Here is a 22,824-nt window from a genome sequence, read left to right on the forward strand (position 1 = left end):
GGGAATTAAGATTTTAAGCACGGAAATGGTATATTTTATTTATTTTTATCTTTTATGTTGAAATAATTTCAAACCTACAGAAGAGTTGTAGAAACTCTCCTAGACTCTGCCTCGATTTAACAGTTGTGAATTTTGCTTCATTAGTTTTATCAAAATCTCTCTCTATACATATACACACTTTGTTATTATTTTTGTTACTATTATTCCTGAAACATTTGAGAGTCAGTTAAAGACATAATGACACTTCACCCTAAAATATTTTAGCTTGAATTTCCTAAGGAAAAAAAATTCTCTCATGTAATCACAAATCACTTGTCAAATTCAGGAAATTTAACATTGATATTGTTATCTAATGTACAGTCCATATTAATTTTTGTCCGTTTTCCCAATGACTGGCAATATTTTTTTCTCATGACCCAGGATCATGTATTACATTTTATTGGTATTTCTCTTTAATCTTCTAGAATATTTCCTCAGCCTTTTTTTTTTTTCATAACTGACTTTTTTTTTTTTGAGAGGGCATCTCTCATATTTATTGATCAAATGGTTGTTAACAACAATAAAATTCTGCATAGGGGACTCAATGCACAATCATTAATCCACCCCCAGCCTAATTCTCGTCAGTCTCCAATCTTCTGAAGCATAACGAACAAGTTCTTACATGCTGAACAAATTCTTACATAGTGAATAAGTTCTTACATGGTGAACAGTGCAAGGGCAGTCATCACAGAAACTTTCGGTTTTGATCACACATTATGAACTATAAACAATCAGGTCAAATATGAATGTTTTTTTATACTTGATTTATATGTGGATCCCACATTTCTCCCTTTATTATTATTATCATTATTATTTTTAATAAAATGCTGAAGTGGTAGGTAGATGCAAGATAAAGGTAGAAAACATAGTTTAGTGTTGTAAGAGAGCAAATGTAGATGGTCAGGTGTGTGCCTGTAGACTATGTGTTAATCCAAGCTAGACAAGGGCAATAAAACATCCATGGTTGCAGAAGATTTCTCTCAAAACAGGGTGGTGAGGTTCTAAGCTTCACCTCTGTTGATCCCCAATTTCTCACCTGATGGCCCCCCTGCGACTGTGCCTGTCTTAGGTTGTTCCTGCCTTGAGGAATCTTACCCGTCTCTGGCTAACCAGTCATCTTCTGGGGCCATACAGGGAAATGTAAAGTTGGTAAGTGAGAGAGAAGCCATATTGTCATAACTGACATTTTTGAAGACTACAGGTCGATTTTACAGAATGCAATTTGGGTTTGTCTTTTTTTTGAATTAGGTTCATGTTATGCATGTTTGAAAAGAATATATTATAAGCAGTTTTGTGTCTGGAAGTGATGTTTAAAGTCAGTATTTTTAAAAAAGAATATGGTGGCAGGTGAAGAATGGATGGGAGGTAGGGGTTGTGAAGGGAGATGAGAAGTGGAGAAACCAGTTAGGCATTCAGAATTGACAGACTTCAAGGAGTAACTGACAGGATGTAGAAGGGCCAGTGGGCAGCTAAGGTAACTTTGGATGATCTCCTAGTTATGTACCGCTGGTAATAAACCTCTTAAAATAGCAGTTTGTTATTATATGTTGCAGTTCACCTAGGGTCAACTGGGTGATTCTCATGTGCTGTCTTTCATGTGGTTATAGTCGGATCATGGTTGAGGCTTCAGTTATCTAAGGCTGTCTTAACTCAGCTGATACCCACGGTAGCTCCCGCATGTAGAAGCTGTAGATCCGGCTGCTGACCAGGAGCTCAGCTCGGACGGTCATTCAGAGGCCTTACGACATGACTGAGGCTTCTTCTGTCTTGGCAGCTGGATTCCTGGAGGGAGCACCCACAGCAAGCAATCCAAAAGCCTTACTGATTTTTGATACCTGGTTTTCATATTTTGATTTTTTCAAGACTCCTAATAGTTTGAAATAGACGTCCTCAGTTTTGTTAATGATCAGTCATTATATTTGCCATCTTGTTTGTTTGAATTTCTTACTTAAATTGGCTTCTCTTCCCCCTTCATACTCTTCACTTATGCACAAGGCCTCACTCATTGGATTTTCTTGTTACTTGGAAGTATAAAACTTTTCTCTAACATAGCCTTTCTCTCCTTTGTATTCACATATACACTCTTTTCCATAACTCTTGAGGGATGCTTTTGGCTAACTCCAGAACTTCTCATTTTTTTCCACTCTGGTCTCCCTTAAGACCAATGTTTTCACCTAATCTCTCATTAAAATATTCCTATTAGAAACAGACTTTTCTATACTTGACTTCACTGATTTAACAGAATATCATAACAATGGCCTTCGTCATGCTATTGTTAGTGGCCATGCCTCCTCAGCTTAGTTTTTACTGCTGTCTGCAATCAGCAGGCACATTATCTGCTGTCTGCATTGGATGTAAGTGTGTTATCTTCCTTTTGTCTTCCCTTACTTCCTCATTTTCCACAACTATCTCTGATACAGCCAAGTGAGCCTACTTAACTATTCCTCATGCTCATGTCCATCTCCTAATCCCATTTTCAAACTCATGTTAGGATTTATTTTTATGTAAATCATCATTATCCTAAAGTGAGCTAGGAGGTATCTGTATAAATAGATACAGTACTCTATCTAGTGTTATAACAAGAGATTATGTTAACTGTTAAGTGACACGCTTTCTGCGTACTGGAGATACAGAATAGAAAAAAAACTATCTCTACCTTTGAGAAGCTTTCAGTCTAGTATTAGGTTCTGGAACCCTATCTTTGGAAAGCATTTGTAAGGCTTTTAGAAAAAACTCATATATAATAGTTAAAAAATAAAGTCTATTATTACAATTACTACAATGATAGAAAAGGCCAATAAATACTGTGAAGCTGGGATAATTACTGTATTTGAAAATAAAATTTAATTCGGACTCATCTGTTAAAAGGAAACATGACGCTCCATGTACTTCTCCTTGTCTGATAAAGGCAGCCTATCACTTTTTTCAGTAGAAACAAGCTATTTTCTGAGTAATAAATTCTAAAAGGATTTGTTGCACATTTCTTTATGTAGTGGCATTGAGTTACTTAATAGCCAATGTCTTCTTTAGTGGTTTTGCATAAATCAGAGAGAGATCAGTAAGACCCAGAGCTAAAAGGTTAACTTTCAGTCAATAAAATCTTTCTACATGAAGCCATGTTATTATATCCAATGATTTTTCTGGTATTCCAAATAGTTATAGAGACAGAGTCTGATGTCAGATTTTTAGAAAATCAGAGAACAAATGATTTATCAGTTATTCTCTGTTTTGATGTGAGTAGGATGACAACTTGAGATTTGGCTGTTTGGTTAAGTATCTAAAGAGGAGCCTATTCTGTGTCTTTGATTCATATAAAGTCTAAATCCATATGCTTCAGATATTTAGATATTCATTTACTCATTGCCTGTGATTGCTTTATGCTGTATACAGTGACAAAATAGTTGTGACAGAGACAGTCTGGCCTGAGAATCCTGATGTTTACTTTCTGGTCCTTTATAGAATTTGTCAACCCTGCATTAGAATGTTATGAAGAACTGTTACAAGAAAAATGAAGCAAGGCCTTCTTTCTCCTTGTGTTTCTTTTGCAAGTTCCTCATGCTCTGCCTATAATGTGTGTGAGGCTTGCTCCTTGCCTCAGTTCTCTTCATGCTGCTCTTACTGTATAGCTGCATAAGCAGTGAGGACCCCACGTAACTCAGTGTCCTTGAACAGGGTCTAGGGTTGTTATTTGTCAAATGAAAAGGCATGTGAAGGAGATAATGATAGCTTGAGAGATTGTGCTTTGGCAGAAAAGGAGAGATCAAGTGAGGAACGGATTATTGTTCCTCAGTTCTCAGAATATAGTTCTGGGTGTATGTGGATAGAGAAGGGAAGAGATAAGCATTGAGTGCCATCTGCTTGTATCCTGTTTGGTTAGTGATAATTTTCCAGTGAAGGGAACAGTGTGGGCAAGTGGGATTAGAGAAAGTATGGCCATCACAAGAAGCAGTCAGGCAAGAAACCTTAGCAGTGGAGTTATTTAAGCTGATATGCTTTGAAGTATAACTCCAAGTTCCCACCTGTGTTATAGTCAAAGCGACTTGTAGTCATGGTGTTCTTTGTCAGTGAGCTCCAGTTACACCTAACTTTTGGCTTTGGGTGTTCGGTTTTCTCTTGGATTCTAAACTCCTATACACCTTGATCTCTAAGGTCTGATTCATAGATGACTCACTTACTGGCCCCTACATCACTGCCTTGAGCTCTGAGTTTGCAGACCTTTAATTTCTGATTGAAAACTATGGGCTCCTTAAATTCCACTATGTCCTTTCTGTTCCCCAGGCCCTTGGCTTATACCTGACAAATGCTACTTAAGGGTCCCTAAGCTGTCAACTGAACCTCCAGGCTTTGGTGATTTGGATTCCCTTTTGAATCCAGATAAACCATATCCCTGGCACACTGATTAGACCCCAACATTCGTCCACTATTCTCTGAGTTGTAAACCCCTGTCTAATCTGACTCTGTCGTTATTTGTGTCCTACAGTGAACATAAATATTCATTAAAAATAATTCGACATGTTCCTGTTCCAGTCTTCATTTGAGCTGCATCCTAGCATGTTGATAAACCAGCCAGATAATTTATTTTCACAACAGTAGTGTTTGAGTTCTCTGAGTTCTCTGTTGATAATAATTTTTGGATACCAGTGCTCTTTTAATTTTTCTATTTTTTCAAGGGAATTGTAAAATTTTTAATTTTAATTTATCTTTTCTATTTTTCTACCTCTTTTTGATTTGTATTCTATACTTAATTTAAAGTTAGGCTTATGTGGTTTTACACTAAATCAGTATATCCAGAACTTCAAATATGGGGACTCTAAACTTTTAAATAAATAGGTCTAGTTTTTTAAAAAAATGTTAAATAGATTATAATATTGTAACATTTTTAGACTGTAATAAAAATGTTTATATTTTTCATATTCCTATTTAGTTTTATTGTTATACTAGTTTTGTTTTAGTAGCAAGCATTTTTTTTTATATCATTAATCTACAATTACATGAAGAACACTATGTTTACCAGGCTCCTCCCCTCACCAAGTCCCCCACACACACCCCAAGTAGCAAGCATTTTAAAGATCACACTTTGTGATCATTTATGGTACCTTAGTCTCTAGTTGGATTCCCAGTATTCTTTTGAAAGAGTTAGTGTTATTTGAAAAAACTATCTAGTTGTCATGGGATTTACAAAGATTCTGACTTTGGCCCTGACAAATCACAATGAGCTGTGTAACCAATTTAAGTAATTCATAAGGTGCATCATTGGGTTTCAGAATCCTAAGAAACAAATCAATATCACTTATTACAGCATATCTTTATCTTCTGCCTGCTTCTAGGGTTACAGGTGAAGTAAAACATAATCTCACCAACACTGTGGTATGCAGAGTGCAAGGGGAATGGAATAGTGTTCTTGAGTTCACTTATAGCAGTGGAGACACCAAGTGTGTGGACTTGACTAAGCTGGCAGTGACGAAGAAAAGAGTAAGACCTCTGGAGAAGCAAGGTCCGTTTGAATCCAGGTATGTCATCCTTGCATCCGTACAGAAAAGAGTCAGACTCTCTGGCCTTAATTGAAGCCTTTTCACTGACTGGCGACTTTGGGCATCACTCCCCAGTTTACAACATCTTTCTCTTCTGTAAATTGAAAGGGTTGGTCTTGTCTGATGCTCTTAAGCCCCTTAAAAGCAATGACATTATATGACACAGTCACATTTTAGTAAAAATCAAATATTTGGAAACTGGTCAAAAATGTTAACAATGTTGAACAATCAGAGGATCACTATCCTTATCATGAAAACTCTTACAGATTTAACAACAAGACAGGTACCCCAATACAAAAATGGGCAAAGGACAGAAAGAGGTATTTCACAAAAATAGGAAAAAAAATGCCCACTAAGAAAATGGAAAATTATTCAATGTAATTAGAATTCAAAGACATACAAATTTAACAGTAAGCCAAAATAGTTTTCAAGATAATACCTCTTTGGAGAAAAAGTATGAGCAAAAAGGCTCATACTTTTTTTATACTGGTAGTTAGAAGGTAAACTGGTAAACCCTTCAAGAGGTTGTTTTGACAATATGTGTCACAGGCCTTTAAAGGTAAACGAAGTAGATCTTTATGTGTTACTGAGGCACAATCTCCAAAGTGTGTTTACAGTGGTTGCTTCTGAAGAGGAGTACTAGGGTCTGGAAGGAAAGAAACTTACTTTTCAGAAAATGCCCTTTTGTAGTGTTTAAATTTTAGATCATATGCAAGTATTGCTATATTCATTTAAAAAAGAAAAGAGGAAATAACAAAGAAGCACTGAACGTCCTAAGTTAAGATCATGTAAACAGAACCAAACCACTTATAATAATTAGATGTGTAAGGGATTAAATACTCATTAATTGAAGACTCAGATTGGGTCAAAAAATAAAACAGTAATGAATGAGAAAAAAAATTCTTCTAGGATTTATCCTAAAGGAGAGGTTCTCAAGGTTGGTCTGCAGACACCTAGGTCCACAGACATCTTTTCAGGGGGTATGCAAGTTCAAAAGTTTTTCATAAATGATGCTAAGATGTTATTTGTCTTTTTTACTCTGTTGGCATTTGCATTGGTGGGTAGTGCTGCTGGGCCTCAGCACTGATCAGGGCAGTGACAGACTGTACAAGTAGTCATTGTATTCTTAACTACCATATACTTGCATTAAAAAAAAAATGTCAGTTTCTTTTTTCTAAGTGTCCTTGAAAAAGCAGTTCAAATTATTTGTTTTATTAACTATGGACCACTGACTGCCCATCTTTTTAATATTCTGTGTGACAAATTGGGAATATGCATAAAGCACTCATGCCAGATTCTGAGGAAGTATAGTGGTTATCTGGAGGAGAAGCATTTGTGTAGTTGTTTGAATTATAAGCTGAATTAATTGCTCTTTTCATGAAACACCATTTTTTACTTAAAAGAATGATTGACAGACAAATAATGGCTGTTCTAATTTCAATACTGGGCAGATATTTTTCTTCTAAATGAATGATATGAACATGGCACTTCAAGGAAAACAATGACAGTATCTGTTGGTCATAATAAAATTTAAATGGAACAACCTAAGTGTCCATCAGGGATGAATGGGTAAAGAAATTGTGGTGTGTGTACACACACACACACAATGGAATATTATTCAGCCGTAAGAAAAGGAAATCCTGCCATTTGCAACAACATGGATGGACCTTGAGGGCATTATGCTTAGTGAAATAAATCAGGCAGAGAAAGACAAATATTGGATAATCTCACTTCTTGTGGAATCTATAAAAAAAATCATAGAAAAAGAAAACAGATTTGTGGTTACCAGAGGCAGGGGGTGGGAAATGGAGGAATTAGATGAACGTGGTCAAAAGGAACCAACTTTTGGTTGTAAAATAAGTATTGGGGATATAATATACAATATGATGACTGTAGTTGGCATTGCTGTATGGAGTATCTGAAAGCTGTTAAAAATAGTAGATCCTAAGAGTTCTCATCACAAGGGGAAAATAAAAGTAATTTTTATATCTCTGTGAGATGATAGATGTTAACTATAAGCTTTTGATGATCGTGTCACAGTATGTTTAAGTCAAGTTATTACGCTTGAACACAGTAAACTCATGCAGTGCTGTATATCAATTATATCTAATAAAATGGGGGAGGGCATGTAAGCTTCAAGGCAAAAATCAGAATTTTGGAAAACTTCTATCTGCCACCATTAACTTAAAAGCTTCCCAAGTAAAGTTTCCTGATGAAATTAGAAGTAATATTAATGAATGTGGTTTTTAAAATATATAATAAAATACGTCAACACCTGGAAGATCATTTTACCAGTGGTCAACGCATGATATTACAAAATCATTCAAAATGCCTTCAAGATCGATTCAAAAAATCCATTCAAGATGCCCATAGACCAATGGATTTCCATGTAGCAAAGGATGAAAAATTCATTGATAATTTTTCAGTTTTCACATTGTAACTGACCTTTAAAAAACTACCACTTGCTTAGTTTGATTCAGCATCGAAGAATTTAATTACTTGAAAAATGTATTAAAATATTCTTACCTTTCCAGCTACATATCTGTGTGAGACCAGATTTTCTTTATACAATTTAACTAAAATAATATGTGTGTGTAAGTATCTATTTATATGTATGTGTGTGTGTATGTGTGTATACACATACACACACACATATATATATGTATATAAGATTGATGTAGAAGCAGATATAAAAATCCAGCTTCTATTAAACCAGATGTTTAAGAGAGACTGCTGAATTCTCTTTGCTAAAATTCCATAAAGGATTTTTTATGTCTCTTTTCATAGGCAATATTGATATGTTATTTTCTTTAGGGAAAAATTTTCAACTACAAATTCAGTATCTTCAGCTCCTAGGAATATTGAGGTTATCTATTTCTTCTTGAGTGAGCTTTGGTAGTTCATGTCCTTAGACAGATCGGTTCATTTACTCTAATTTACTCTATCAAACTTACTGGCATATAGTTCACAATATTTTCAAGTTTGTTGTCAGGTGAGGCTCCAAGGTAATCTTTTTGCAAGTAGATATGTAGTTGTCCCAGCACCATTTGTTGAAGAAACTATTTTTTCCCCAAATAATTGTCTTGGCAGGTTTTTTTTTTTTTTTTTTTTTTGTTTGGAGCTGGGCTTTCTCCCCACTGTGTTTGTGCCTTTCAGTTAATTCTCTCTAGCCAGTGAATTGGAGCACTCATATGAATCCCTTCATTTGTTTCCCTATCTTCAGGAAATAGCTGTCCTATGCTGCTTTTTTGCTCAGTATCTCCAAACCATTGTTCCTTTATACTTTGTTGTCTTTCCTACTTTATTAAAGGCAGGAGGGTAAATCTGGTCTTCATTGTTTCATCATGTCCAGAAACAGAAGAGGTTTCTCTTATAATTCAGCTTTTAAAAAATTTATCATTTTGCTTATTATTTCTTAAGTTTCCTAAAAATGAAAAATTGTTTTTATGACTTGGGGAAATACAAATTATTTTTAATGTAAGAAAATGTGGAAGGAACAGCATCTTGGACATTAGTGTCAGCAGCATAGTATCAGTGTTATTATAACTTATAAGCAGGAAATTACAGATCCTATTTAGAAAATATCATTTAAAAAAGTCACTGTTAGTTTTGAATGTGCCAGTCTTGTTTAACTTCTTAAAAAAATGTTTGTTAACTGGGGGATTTTCTGATTTTAGGCGATTATGGAAAGACGTGACAGATTCTCTGAGGGAATCTGAAATTGATAAGGCTACAGAGCATAAACGTACCCTGGAAGAGCGTCAGAGGACTGAAGAAAGGCATCGTACTGAAACGGGCACACCCTGGAAAACGAAATATTTTATTAAAGAGGTATGTCCTATATTTCTTCAGACTAAAATTCATTACCTACTCAGTGAGAACTTTAGCTTATTAGGCTTTCTTGAATTATCATTTATACATCTTTATTTCTAAAAATAGTACAGCATAGCCATGAGCCTTTTCAGGAGCTTTTCACAGTTTATCAAAGTGAAATAGCTTACCAGTAGTTCAGATGAAGTAGATTTGGGATTTAAACTGGCCACAAAGAAAAATGGTAACATAATCTTCAGTCACAATAATAGAATATGTAATTTTCATTTTATTGTGTTCTTACCATACTGAAACTGTGTTCACTTCCAGAGACCACATTTTAAAAGGGTCATGAGAAACTTTGCTGGCTATATAAAGGATAGTGAAATGGCTAGAATGTGTTACATTTAAGGAAAAAAGAATGAAAGGGTTACGTTTAGCCTGGAAAACAGAAAATTGGGGCCATTGATTATAACCTTCTTCACTTATATGTAGGCAGATAACGGACATTTTTTTAAATCAGTTAGAATAGCAGACTTGAGCTAGGTGCAAACTACCAGGAAGCTGATTGTGAGCTTAACATAAGAAGGAATTGTATAACAATAAAAAATAACCAATAATAATGAGAGTACATTTTATAATAATGTATTCCCCATTGCTATACCTGTATAAGAGACCATGGCTTATGTAGAAGTGTTTGATGCACTGATTTTTCATCTGAACTAAATAATTTCTGAAATATTTTCTAAATTTAAAGATTTTTGTTTTGTTTTATATATGATTTTCTGGTAGAAGTCAGAGTAAGATGAATAATAAACCAGTGCTGATACCAAGAAAAGTTTTCTTGTCTCTAGCCAAGTCTAAGGGAACCTGTTGAATTTTTTTTTTTGGTTCTTATGCCCTTTTTTTTAAATTTATGAAAGTATAATTGATATACAATCTTATGGTGGTTTCATATAAACAACAGTGGTTTCAACATTCACCCATAATATCAAGAAGCCTGTTGAATTTTAATATTGGTCCATCAGGAGGGAATCTGGAAAAAGTAGTTTGAATGTTATTTTAGCAAACCGATTACCCTTAAAAACCCATAGTTTATTATGTACCTTCATTACTTTCATTTTCAAACCTTTGGTATCTAAAATGAATACCAGCTATTTTCATGGATAGGAATAATAAAGGGAAAGTAGTTTATATCTCTGTTCTTTTATACGACAAAAATAAAACTTTGTAATTACTATTTAAAATTATAGTCTGGTAACCTTGGTTTTTTCATTTCAAGAACAGATATTCCAGGAGAAGATTCTAAAGAGGAGAATTTGTGAGGGAGGACCTCTGTAAATCGGTGAAAACAAACTCTGGGGGCTGAAAGCAGGAAGCTACAGTGGGTGAAAGATGCAGTCAGTGGGATTTTAAACAATAGGCACCCTGATTCTTGCTACTTCTCATTTATTCTTTATTTGATGGCTATTATTAAGAGCCTACCACTTAATGTTTTACTTTACTCTGTGATGTCGGATAAACTGATGCAAAAAGGTAGCAAGATATAGCAATTATCCAATAAAATAGTGGGGTTTTGTTCAGTCTGTATGGCCTCAAGTAGCTACCTGGTGGAATAGTAGGTTGGAGATGCTGGCTCAGATTTGGGCTCCTTTGGGTGTTAAGATGTAAACATGGTTTTCTAAATGGTGTGCCGTGGCACAGTGGTACAGCAGATGGGTTAGATGATAGTAATTCCCGAAGAGCATGGGGCAACCAGGTCACATCCTGAGTGTGATTGGGCCATGAGGAGTGCCGTCACATGTAAGAAGCATGGCAAAGTACAGATGAGGCTGATGAGGCTGGCAGCCAGCCGAGCTGGTTCATAACAAATTTGAAACTATTGCCATTGTGTATGGCTCTTTACTAAGAAGAATCACATGTTATTGAGAAGTCAGTTTTGTCTCCTGTGTAGTATAAACAGAGTGCTAGGCATATAGTAGATGTTCCTTAAGTATTGTCATGAGTAACAAGGGCTTTTTTGCTTGTTTGATACTTCCATTATTGTTCCCAGAAAGACTATAGACCAGTTAAGAGTTGATGTTATGTAGATGGAGGAGTAAAGTAAAGAATAGAATACTTGGTGTAAAAAGAGGAGGTAAAGTAACTTGAGAAAGTACAAATGAACTTTAAGCATTTCTAGTATCATTTAATCATACCTACCTTCTTTTCCTGACTGTTTCTCACTGACATGTAATCTGTTAGATCTTCCATTTCCTTCCTTGTACTATTATACATGTCCACCAGGATCTATTGGTTGTATCCTTCTTAAGTGAATGTTTACAATTTCTTAACTTGTCTGTAAGTGCCAGAAGGAGGCTTTGATGGTATGGTGGACCATATTAAAGTCAGATGTGCTAAGTTTGAGTCCCAGCTCTTATCTTGGGTAGTTCATTTACCACTTCTAACCTCAGTTTCCTTATCCATAAAATGTAGGAAAACAAACAGAAGGTGCAGTGAAAAGAACTCTGACCCCACCTGGGTGAAGTTGGCAACTCATTTCACTTCTCGGAGCCTCAGTTCCTTCATCTGTAAAATAAGATGCTCAGAAGGCATGTCTTAACTTCTAAACTTAGCATTCTGTAGTGTGGTTAGATGACATCTTTTTCAAAGAGCCATACTACTCGTGTTGAGAATTATCAACCAGATAATTTAATATAAACAGCCTAATGGTTGCTGTTATTAAAAAGAAATTATTCTTACAATTACTAAAAACAACAAGGAAGACTATTCAAGACTATTGCAATGGAGAAGAGGGATTGAACTCAATTTTGAATACAGGGACAGTGGGAATTTAAAGCCACTGGGGCAAGGTGAGGGAATGGGCGGGAAAGAGGATCTTGGTTAGGTATCAAGGATTGGGGAGGGGAGAGAAGAACTTGATTAGATACCAGGGGTGGGAGAAGAGGAGTTTGATTGTAAATCAAGGATGAGGGGATTCTTGATACACTGGTTGCTTTATGAGGATTATTTGCTAACACTGGTCTCAGTCAAGAAGGGAACTTGAAGGAGTCTGATTAAAGTTTGATCAAGGAGAGAATAAGTCCTGTCACTATAAGCCAAAGAGTTGCCTGGCCTTAAGTAATTTTTGGAACAAGGTAGGGTAAATATATTTAAACACATTTTGATACAAATAAATTGAAAGAGATATAGGCCTTACAGGCAGATGTTCAAATCTGATTTACCTTGCCTAGTCCCATAAACACTGACTCCTGTCTTAGCTACCCTGATCTCAGCTGTGCCAGCCACCCACCCCAGTATGCTCCTTCATGCATTTGCTGCAGCTCTTTTTTCCTCACTTGGTCCTCTGTCTTTAGTTCACTGACACTAACTAATCTCCTTGCAGTATCCTTTTATTCACAGAAGCCAGGGAAAACTAATAGAGGTAAGGTCAGGAAAGAACTAGAACACAGTATTCAGATACTAGAGATGCCAATTGAGGTGGAGAAAACAGCTAGTACTCATATGACCATTTCTTTGTGCTCTGCCTGCTGCCTTTCACACCGTGGGTGAGGCTCTGTCGGCATCATCTTGGCAAGATTGACAGAAAAGCTTCTATCTGCAAAATGAAATATTCATGGGGCATCAAGTAGGTACCCCCAGACCAGAACTTCTTAGGTATCCGTAGCTAGACCATAGGCACTGTTCGGTGTCTTAAGCACAGAGATTTTCTTTTCTTCACAGAAGTTCTTGTGTTGAATGTGAGAGTAGAATTCAATTTCAGTGAAGGCATCATTTCTAATTTTGGTTGCTGAATCTGAAAATATTAGAGGAATATTTTTTTAATTGATTTTTCTACTTGTTTCAGGGAGACGGCTGGGTTTATCACAAACCCCTTTGGAAAATAATTCCAACAACACAACCAGCAGAGTGACACACACTATCTGAGACTTGACCAAATGAAATTCTTTTCTGTTTACCCTAAATCCTCCCAGAATGGAATCATTGCACTGAGTGACCTGCTTCCTGATTGCACAGACTGAGACTAGCTCAGCATGATGTACCTGGTAGCGCACTGCAGGACTGCGGCAAGACCAAAGTGTTGGAGAAGCACGATGGCCCTCTCACCAACATGTTCCTGTGATGTGAGCAATATCATAGAACTTTTCACCTGAATTCTTAGGTGATTAATCTTTCATCCAGTTCCTGTTCCTAAAGCTAAGTTTGAATCCCCTATTTTCTCGTGGGGGCAGCAGAGAAACACACCAGTGAGAACTCAGTGGTTTTGATTTCTTTATAGTGAGAAGTGAAGTCTCTTCCCGCGTCTGTGCTCTGCTTTCTGTCAGTAACTGAAGTATTCGCTACTCTTAAAAGCAAACCAAGAGGAGGAGGAAGATGATCCAGAAGTGGATTCAGCCATTGTGCCTGAAATCAGTGTTAAAAAAATCAGATTGTAGTAACAAGTCATTCTGTTCTTCAGAGAGACTGTGCCTGTGTCTGAGGAACTTACATTATCCACCTCTGTTGGAACTGTCTTTTAAAAAGTATATTTATAAATTGATTAGAATTATAACCATGGAGAATTTTTTCTTCTGATCATTTTAATATACTTGAAAACAACATTGACTTGAAAAATTTCAGAACATTTTTCAGCACCTAGTTTTATTAAATATTACACTTGAGAGACAATTTTTTTAAATATGTTCATGTCAATATGATGAGATTTTGGCCTTTCTCAAGAACTGAGGCATTAAAAAACATAAGCAAATATTAAAAAATAAAACTGTTATTTTCCCTTACTCTTTTTTTTCACTTGTAGGTTAATATCCAGTATTATGTGCTATCCCTTGGATAAGTTATATTTTATCTTACCTCTGTTCACTCAAAATGTAAAACAACTATTCGTATTTGTCAGTAATTCAAAAGTTATATATATATGAGTGCACGTACCGTATGGTTTTTTATTTTCTTTTCAAGGAAACTGAAATGCTGAAGAAAGAGTATGAAATAAAAAGATATTGGGAAGTTGTATTCAGGTACAAATCTTTTTTTTAAAATAAGTATTTTATTGAATTTGAAGAATTGCTGGCATTTAAAAGAATAGTGTTAATTATGGCTTTCATAATTCAAGTATTTATTGAGCACCTGCTTGTGGTGCTCAACACTTGTTACTGCAAGCTACCTTAATTTTCCAAGAGTGGTGCCTTACTGTTTCTTCTGATATGGTCTTCCAATCAATGTGTGTAACATATACCTGTTATTCATCAGCCATTGTAGGTGGCTGTATCTGTTGCATCATAAGAAGTTTAAGCTTTGTGCTCTGATAAATTGTGTTTTATTGAAGGGATAAGTAGGATGAAAACAGCAAAACAATACTTTTTCAACAACTTGTAAATTATAAGAAAATAATTGGTTTATGTATAACCATTTTATTGATCCCCTTGTTCATTTTTGCTGTGAAATGCACTGAAAAATCTCAAAATGAGTTCTAGTTCATGTGTTGGGAAGATTGAAAAATAATAAAACTAGAGAACAATGATGGCTTTGTCTACTTTATGAATGAGAAAAATAGAAAGTTTGTATTTAGAGGAGTTAATTGCCCTATTCATTTGGGATGGACATTGATTTTCTTTTTAAGTCCTTATCTACAGGAATCTCTTCCTTAAGTGTAAGTGAATAGATTCAATAAGAGTTTTTAAAAATTAAAATGTTTTAATTTTACTGTGTTTTAAATATACTGGACATACAGCAGGAACATAGAATGAAATTAGATTTTTGTTTTGTTCTTTGCATCATTTAAATGTCCATTTGTTTCTTTGAGTTTTTGAGCCATTTTAAGAATTATTGAGATAGGATTTTTTAAAGTCTTATGCAAAAACAGTACATTTATGAGTATTGAAACCTCCCCACATTATTGGGTTAAATGTGGATAGGAATGAAGTCATACTGTTTTAGGGTGATTGTTCTGCCTTGTCCCTGTCTTCATGATGTCTCACTGCAGCTTACCTTCCTATCAAGAGCTAGAGGCCTTGTCTGTTTTTTGTTTTTTTGTTTTTATCTATACCTTATTAATATTTGACCAGAGAAATGAGTCTTTGTAGCAATTGCTATATATATATATATATATATATATATATATATATCTCTCTTTGGGGCCAGAATTTTAAATGTATGCTCTTTGTACTCTTTCTGGCTATTAGGAAATCTGTGACAAGAAGTCCAAGACTAGAAGCAACAAAAAGAGAATGTTCTGGCCATGTATTTGAGCTCTTATACTTTTACCATGGAGATAAATAACACTTACCACCCTATACCTTCTGTCAAATATTTGTTTAAGCCCCAGAATCGTGTTCCAGTTAGTTGCATTTTGAATAGACAATTTTTAAGCCCTAGAAAAGTAGTCTTAGATTGTACTTGGGGAGATATGGCATCTACGTACTGATCACTGAACTCTGCAAGTTGTGACCAACGTCACCTCTAATGCCTTCTTGTTACCAAAAAGAAGAAGAAGAAAAGTATTGAGTTCCTCACTCCATAATCCTAGTTAAATTTAGGATTACCTAAGTATTATACCTAGTTATTCTTTACTGTCACTATAAATATCTGGTACTTGAAGAACCAACTTCTATAGATGAATCTTAAAGGATTTACTAATTAGAAAATCCTGAAGTTTTGTTAAAAATATTGCCTTTAGATGAAGGCTTACTTCTTTGAAGTGTATTACCCCAGAAAAAGGCAAATTGGTATGAATACTCCCTACATCTTGGAGGGATTCCTTAGAGCTACCACAGTGACTGGAAGCTGAGTGGTGATTCAACAGCGATAGCAGGAAAAGGAAGAAAAGATGATTCTACCAGATGAGGATAAAAAAGACAAAGCTCATATACATAAAAAATAAGATTTTAGTAGAGTATATATTCCAGTGGCATAAAACCCCTACTTGTTTCAGAAACCAAGCTGCACAAGGAATTCTTACATATTATAAAGCATTTTCACTCAGAGTTCACAACAACCCTGTGAAACTGGAAAGTTGGGGATACTGCTCACACTTGACAGATAAGAAATTATTGCTCTAATTTTAGCACTCACTTTAAGTCACTTAGCTAGACCTTCATTCATTAAACAAACATCTGTTGAGTATTCCTTTGGGACCAGATGGTATGTTGGATTCTGATGTGCAAATACTATTCCCATTCTTACAGACTTAGATGAGGGGAGAATCTAAAACCTAAATTCCTGAGAATGGGGTATTGACATGGGTAAGGCTATTGGTCTCTGCAAACCCCAGGAAAGTATTAAGATACCAAGGCTTTACAGAAGGCAGAGTTGAACAATGAATTAAAACTAGGAGATTGGTTCAAAGCTTGCATTAGATGCCCCAAACAATGAAGCTAGGTGACTAAGCTTTTTTCCACCCTAGAAGAGGCTCTGGAGAGATTGAACCATAGAGGTTCCCAATTCAGGAACACAAATAAGTTGATAAACTGAAAATAGGGAACAAGTTAAAGTCTACACACTTAAAAGGGAGACTTTCCAGTCCCTCCCGCCATCCCACTCCCAAAATATTGACAGTCAGGCTTATACCTTCAGGCAAGAGATTGAAAGATCATTTTTGGGAAAACAACTCCAGAAAAAGTCCTACAGATGTATATGGAGGGTCCACCAACAAAAACAACCTTAGTTGATAACCCTTTTGATTACATTAAAGCCAAGTCAGCAACAGCCTCCAGTATGGAGCCCTCCACTCTCACCAACAAACTGTACACATCCATCTTCCCACCAACACACTACAGTAGTCTCTTTTTCCACAGGGGTATGTTCCAAGACCACCAATGGATGGCTGAACCTTGGATAGTCCTGAACCCTATATGTACTGTGTTTTTTCCTATACATATAGACCTGTGATAAAGTTTAATTTAAAAAATTAGGCATAGTAAGAGATTAACAACAGTAAGAATAAAATAGGACAGCCGTAACAATACACTGTAATAAAAGTTATGTGAATGTAGTCTCTCAAAATACCATGTACTATACTCCCTCTTATGATATGAGATGACAAAATGTTGGGAGCCACACAAAGACAACAAGATGGCCACAGTTCATGAGGTTCCCGCTTCACTTCTTGGAGATTAGCTACGAGCCCGCGCGCGCCAACAAAGAAGCCCGCGCGCGCCAAGAGATACTCTTCTCCCCCTCCTTCCCCATTGTCATATACCAATCAGAATGTAACTCGCTGCGCCACCCCTGCTATGCAGCCAATCCCCTGCCTCCAAGTATCCTATGGCCCACTCTGCCCCTGAACACTGGTGTATATCTACCCCCGTCCTACAATAAAATTTGAAGGCTTGATCAGAATACTGTCTTGCCTTCGCTCTTCTCTCGCCCCCATTTTCTTTCAGGTCGGGTCCCCCTCGTCCCCACGAATAACTAAGTCCCGCTGGACGGGACAAGTGGCGCCCAACGTGGGGCCAGAGGCGCGGATCCTTCGCAGGCGGACCCCCGAGTAAGATATCGTCTGGCCAGACCCCTTCTTGATGAAACAATAGGAGACGCCTTTCGCCGCTCACGGAGGTCGTCGTCCCTGGTGAGTACCGGCCGCCTTATAAGAAAATGGGAACTAGATTAAGTAAAGAAGCGGTCTTCATAAGAGACCTAAAAAGTTCGCTTAGGGAGAGAGGAGTTCGAGTTAAAAAGAAAGACTTGGTAAAGTTTTTTATTTTTGTTGATGAAGTCTGTCCGTGGTTTATTGTTAATGGCCCCGAAATTCATCCTAAAAAATGGCAGAAAGTAGGTAGAGATTTAAATGATTATCTTATCAAAAACGGCCCTGACTCTGTTCCTGTTTCAGTATTTTCCTATTGGAGTCTTATCAGAGATATTGTTGAAAATACTGACCCTGATAAACGTCAACTCTTGTCAGTGGCAGAATATTGCCTCCGCCCCCTATCTCGGGCGGCCTCAAAATCGTCTCTTTCGAGTGATCCCCCTGCTCCAAAATCAGCTAAATCCCCCTCCCCTAGCCTGACACCATCTTTGCTCGGTGCCCTCCATGATACCCCTCCCAAATGTTGCATTTATCCGCCTCTCCCTCGAGATTCGGACTTTGTCGATACACAAAAGGTTTTTCCGGTCGTGACTAAGAGCCAAAATAGCGAACCTTTAGATCCGGGAGACGCGGCCGAACTAGAAGACGAGGCGGCCAGGTATCACAACCCAGATTGGCCCCTTGCCGCCCCGTCGCTTAACCCCCCTTCTTACACTCCCCCTATTCGGCCTCCCAATGTTTGCGCCCCGGCCTTTTTGCCCCCGTCGGCCCCTCCGCTACCCCCTCCAGCTCCCGGTCCTGTTAGCCCCCCTACCAGCACTGAAGACCTAATAGCACAGATAGTAGAACAAAGAATAACTTGCCATCTCCAAAAATTGGTTGTCTCCCAACCAGTTCGTCCCTCATTATCTTCGCAAAGGAGCCTCTCTAAGAAACCGCTTACAGCCACAAAACCTAAAAAACTGCTCTTTCCTGTTCTTACCCGGGCCTCCGCCCGCTCTGGCCCCACCTCCACAACACGTAGCCCGGAAGAGGGCGATCTTGAAAGCGATGGTGAAGACGCCCCTGCTGCTCAGGAATTAGAAAGTGAGGGGGAAGAGCAGGCTGAGCCAGAGCCGGCCGAACCTGCCGATGGCCCTAGAGAATTTCACAAAATCCATTTCAAAAGCTTAAAAGAGCTGAACGCAGCCGTTAAAGCTTATGGCCCCAATGCCCCTTTTACCCTTTCTGTTCTTGATTCGCTGTCTCGAGGAGGACATTTACTCCCAGGTGAATGGCTGCGTATAGTCCAGGCTGTGCTTACCCGTGGTCAGTTTTTAACTTGGAAGGCAGATTTTGCTGACCGCTGTCAGACCATCGCTGCTGCCAATGTAAAAGACCCTCATTCCCCAACAGCGTCCTGGACGTTTGATAAGCTTACGGGACAGGGCAGATATATCTCTGAAACCAGGCAGCAGCGCCTTCCCCTTGGTCTTTTATCTCAAGTGAAAGATGCCGCTTTGGGCGCTTGGATATCACTCCCTGCTTCCGGGACTGCTAACACTCCTCTAACTAAGATCACTCAAAGCTCGCAAGAAGACTATAGCGAATTTGTTAGCAGATTGTTAGAGGCCGCCGAAAGGACCCTTGGTTCCGCGGCTGCCAATGATAAGATTGTAAAACAGCTAGCCTATGAAAACGCCAATTCGGCATGTCGAGCCGTCCTCCGCGGTAAGACTCGAGACAAAACTCTTGATGAAATGCTGAGAATGTGTAGAGATGTCGATCCTTTTACATCCAAAGTCCAAGCCCTTTTAGCTGTAGGTGCCGCTGTTCAGACTCCCCCGGCTTCTTATCCTCCTTCCTTCCCCAGGGGCGCACCGCCTGTGCGTAACTGCTTTAAATGTGGACAGCCAGGCCATTTCGCTCGCCAATGCCCTACCTCAGCTCCTCCTCCTAGAGTTGGGTCAGTCCCCGGTATTTGCCCTCGCTGCCATAAGGGGCGGCACTGGGCCAAAGAGTGCCGTAACAATCCAACAAATCCTTTTTATAGTACCACAAATCCTTTCACCCCCCCTTTTCAGGGAAACGGGCTGAGGGGCCAGCCCCGGGCCCCCCAGCCAATTCCATTTCAGCCGGCCTCGGGGAACAGCCTAGCTGTAGCACTCCCGCCCTCTATCGGGCCACACCCGGGAGTGCAGGACTTGACCTCTGTGCCTCCTCCTCAACAATATTAACGCCTGAAGAGGGAGTTACAATTATTTCCACAGGAATTTATGGCCCACCTCCCAAAGATACTTATTTTCTAATTTTAGGGCGAGCTTCCACCACAATAAACGGCCTTATTGTCCACCCTTCCTTAGTTGACAATGACTATACTGGAGAAATAAAAATTCTTGCTAGTGCTCCCCAGTACCCTGTCAGCATTATGAAAGGTCAGCGCCTTGCGCAGGCACTCCCCCTCCCTTTAAGTACATCTCACCCTGCTATTCATAAGAAGCGAGGCTCCTCTACCCCAGGTTCTTCAGACTTATATTGGATCCAAGCTATTACTAAAGAACGCCCCACTCTTAAGCTTAAGATCCAAGGAAAAGTATTTGAAGGAATTTTAGATTCGGGGGCCGACTCTACGGTCATATCTCAGGCTTCATGGCCCTCCAGCTGGCCCTTACACGCTTCCTTGACCCATCTACAAGGAATTGGGCAGTCAAGAAACACCTTACAGAGCTCACAGTTACTAAACTGGGAAGATGAAGAAGGAAATACCGGATTCATTCAACCCTTCGTAGTTCCTGGGTTGCCAGTAAATCTTTGGGGAAGAGATATCCTTTCTCAAATGAAAGTCATCATGTGTAGCCCTAATGAAGTTGTAACACAGCAGATGCTCTCACAGGGTTACCTCCCTGGTCAGGGGTTGGGCAAACTAAAACAGGGAGATCCCAACCCGATACTGGCCACGCCTAAGATAGACCGCTCAGGTTTAGGGTTTGAAAAACATTTTTCGTAAGGGCCGTTGCTCCTCCTGCACTCCAGGCAGACAAAATTACTTGGAAAAGTGATGTTCCTGTCTGGATCGATCAATGGCCCCTTACCACTACAAAATTAAATGCAGCCATAGAGTTAGTGCAGGAACAGCTGGCTGCTGGACATATTGAACCTTCTACATCCCCTTGGAACACCCCAATCTTTGTAATTCAAAAGAAATCAGGCAAGTGGAGGCTCCTACAAGACCTCAGGGCGGTCAATAAGACCATGGTCCCTATGGGCGCATTACAACCGGGAATTCCCTCTCCAATAGCCATTCCTAAAGGGTATGTCAAATTGGTAATTGATCTAAAAGATTGCTTTTTCTCCATACCTTTGCATCCTGATGATTGCAAACGTTTTGCCTTTAGTATACCCATTACCAATTGTGTAGGGCCTTCTCCCCGGTTTCAGTGGAGAGTTCTCCCACAAGGAATGGCCAACAGCCCTACTCTTTGCCAAAAGTTTGTAGCCCAGACTATAGACCCCTTTAGGTTGCTCTTCCCCACTTTGTATATTATCCATTATATGGACGATATTCTTCTTGCCGGTCCTGACCAGCAACAGCTCTATGCGGCCAGTCAACAGCTAGTCACTGCCCTCCGAGATCGAGGACTACAAATTTCCCCAGAAAAGGTCCAGGTCCACCCCCCCCAACTATTTTTAGGCTTTGAATTATTTTCTAATAAAATCCTCACTCAAAAAATTCAGTTAAAGAGAAGCTCCTTAAACACTCTTAATGATTTTCAGCGTCTGCTAGGAGACATCAACTGGCTCAGGCCTTATTTAAAGCTGACCACCGGAGAGTTAAAGCCTTTGTTTGATGTCCTACGTGGAGACCCTGATCCTTCCTCCCCCCGCTCGCTCTCATCAGAAGCACAAAGGGCATTAACCATTGTAGAGCGGGCTATTTCTGAACAGACCATTAGCTACTTCTCTCCACATCTAAGTTTGTGGCTGCTCATTTTCCCTACCCCCTTCTCCCCTACAGGAGTCCTTTGGCAAAACCATCCACTATTTTGGGTTCATTTGCCAGCCTCCCCCCCTAGAGTCTTAGCTACCTATCCTCAATTAGTTGCTGCCCTCTTACGTTTAGGCCGAGAGGCAGCTCTCAAGTTGTTTGGGAGAGACCCTGAAGTTATAACCCTCCCATATAATACATCTCAATTACAATGGCTTATTCAACATGATGATGATTGGGCAATTAGCTGCACCTCCTTCCAGGGGACAATAGACAATCATTACCCTGCAGACAGATTAGTCCAGTTCCTTCAAAAGACCCCGGTTGTCTTTCCCAAAAGAACTAAAACCACGCCAATTGCTGGGGCCGTAATGGTGTTCTCTGATGGGTCCTCCTCCGGCATAGCCGCTTTCAGTATTAATGGGCAAGTTACTCGAATACAGACAGACCTCTCTTCTGCACAGCTTGTTGAACTAACTGCAATAATCAAGGTTTTTGAGCTTTTAATAGATGCCCCCTTTAACCTTTACACTGATAGTGCCTATGTAGCAACCTCTGTTCCCCTATTAGAGACAGTGCCTTACATACGTCCCTCTACAAATGCTTCCCCCCTATTCGCAAAATTGCAAAAATTAATTTTAAGCCGCGATGCCCCTTTTTTCATCGGGCACATACGCGCTCACACTGGCCTTCCAGGGCCGCTTGCCAAAGGCAATGACAGGGTTGATCTGGCGACTCAATTAGTAGCCTCTGTCACGCCAGACTCACCCTTGGCTGCAGCCCAACGGGCTCATGAACTACATCATCTCAATGCTCACACTCTTAGACTCAAATTTTCAATCACCCGAGAACAGGCCCGCCAAATAGTTCGACAATGTCAAGGATGTCTAACTCTCCTCCCAGAGCCTCATAACGGAATCAACCCCCGGGGGTTAGTCCCAGGAGAGATATGGCAA

The 22,824-nt window shown here is 38.8% G+C and overlaps 1 protein-coding gene across 5 annotated transcripts in view; it reads left to right on the forward strand.

Moving 5' to 3' along the window:
* The window catches only part of OSBPL11 (oxysterol binding protein like 11), a 108,246-nt gene that overhangs the window by 82,085 nt on the left and 3,337 nt on the right, over positions 1-22,824 (forward strand). For 4 of the 5 annotated variants that reach the window (XM_073231479.1, XM_073231482.1, XM_073231481.1 and 1 more), the window contains 3 exons: positions 5,367-5,549; positions 9,248-9,401; positions 13,228-17,943. In XM_073231479.1, coding sequence (XP_073087580.1) covers positions 5,367-5,549; positions 9,248-9,401; positions 13,228-13,293 — 403 coding nt within the window. In that variant the 3' untranslated portion in view covers positions 13,294-17,943. The remainder of the gene's footprint in view (positions 1-5,366; positions 5,550-9,247; positions 9,402-13,227; positions 17,944-22,824) is intronic. The other variant, XM_073231480.1, reaches the window with a different exon arrangement.

This window comes from Manis javanica, chromosome 3 (assembly GCF_040802235.1).
Source record: "Manis javanica isolate MJ-LG chromosome 3, MJ_LKY, whole genome shotgun sequence".
Classification (NCBI taxonomy): Eukaryota; Metazoa; Chordata; class Mammalia; order Pholidota; family Manidae; genus Manis; species Manis javanica.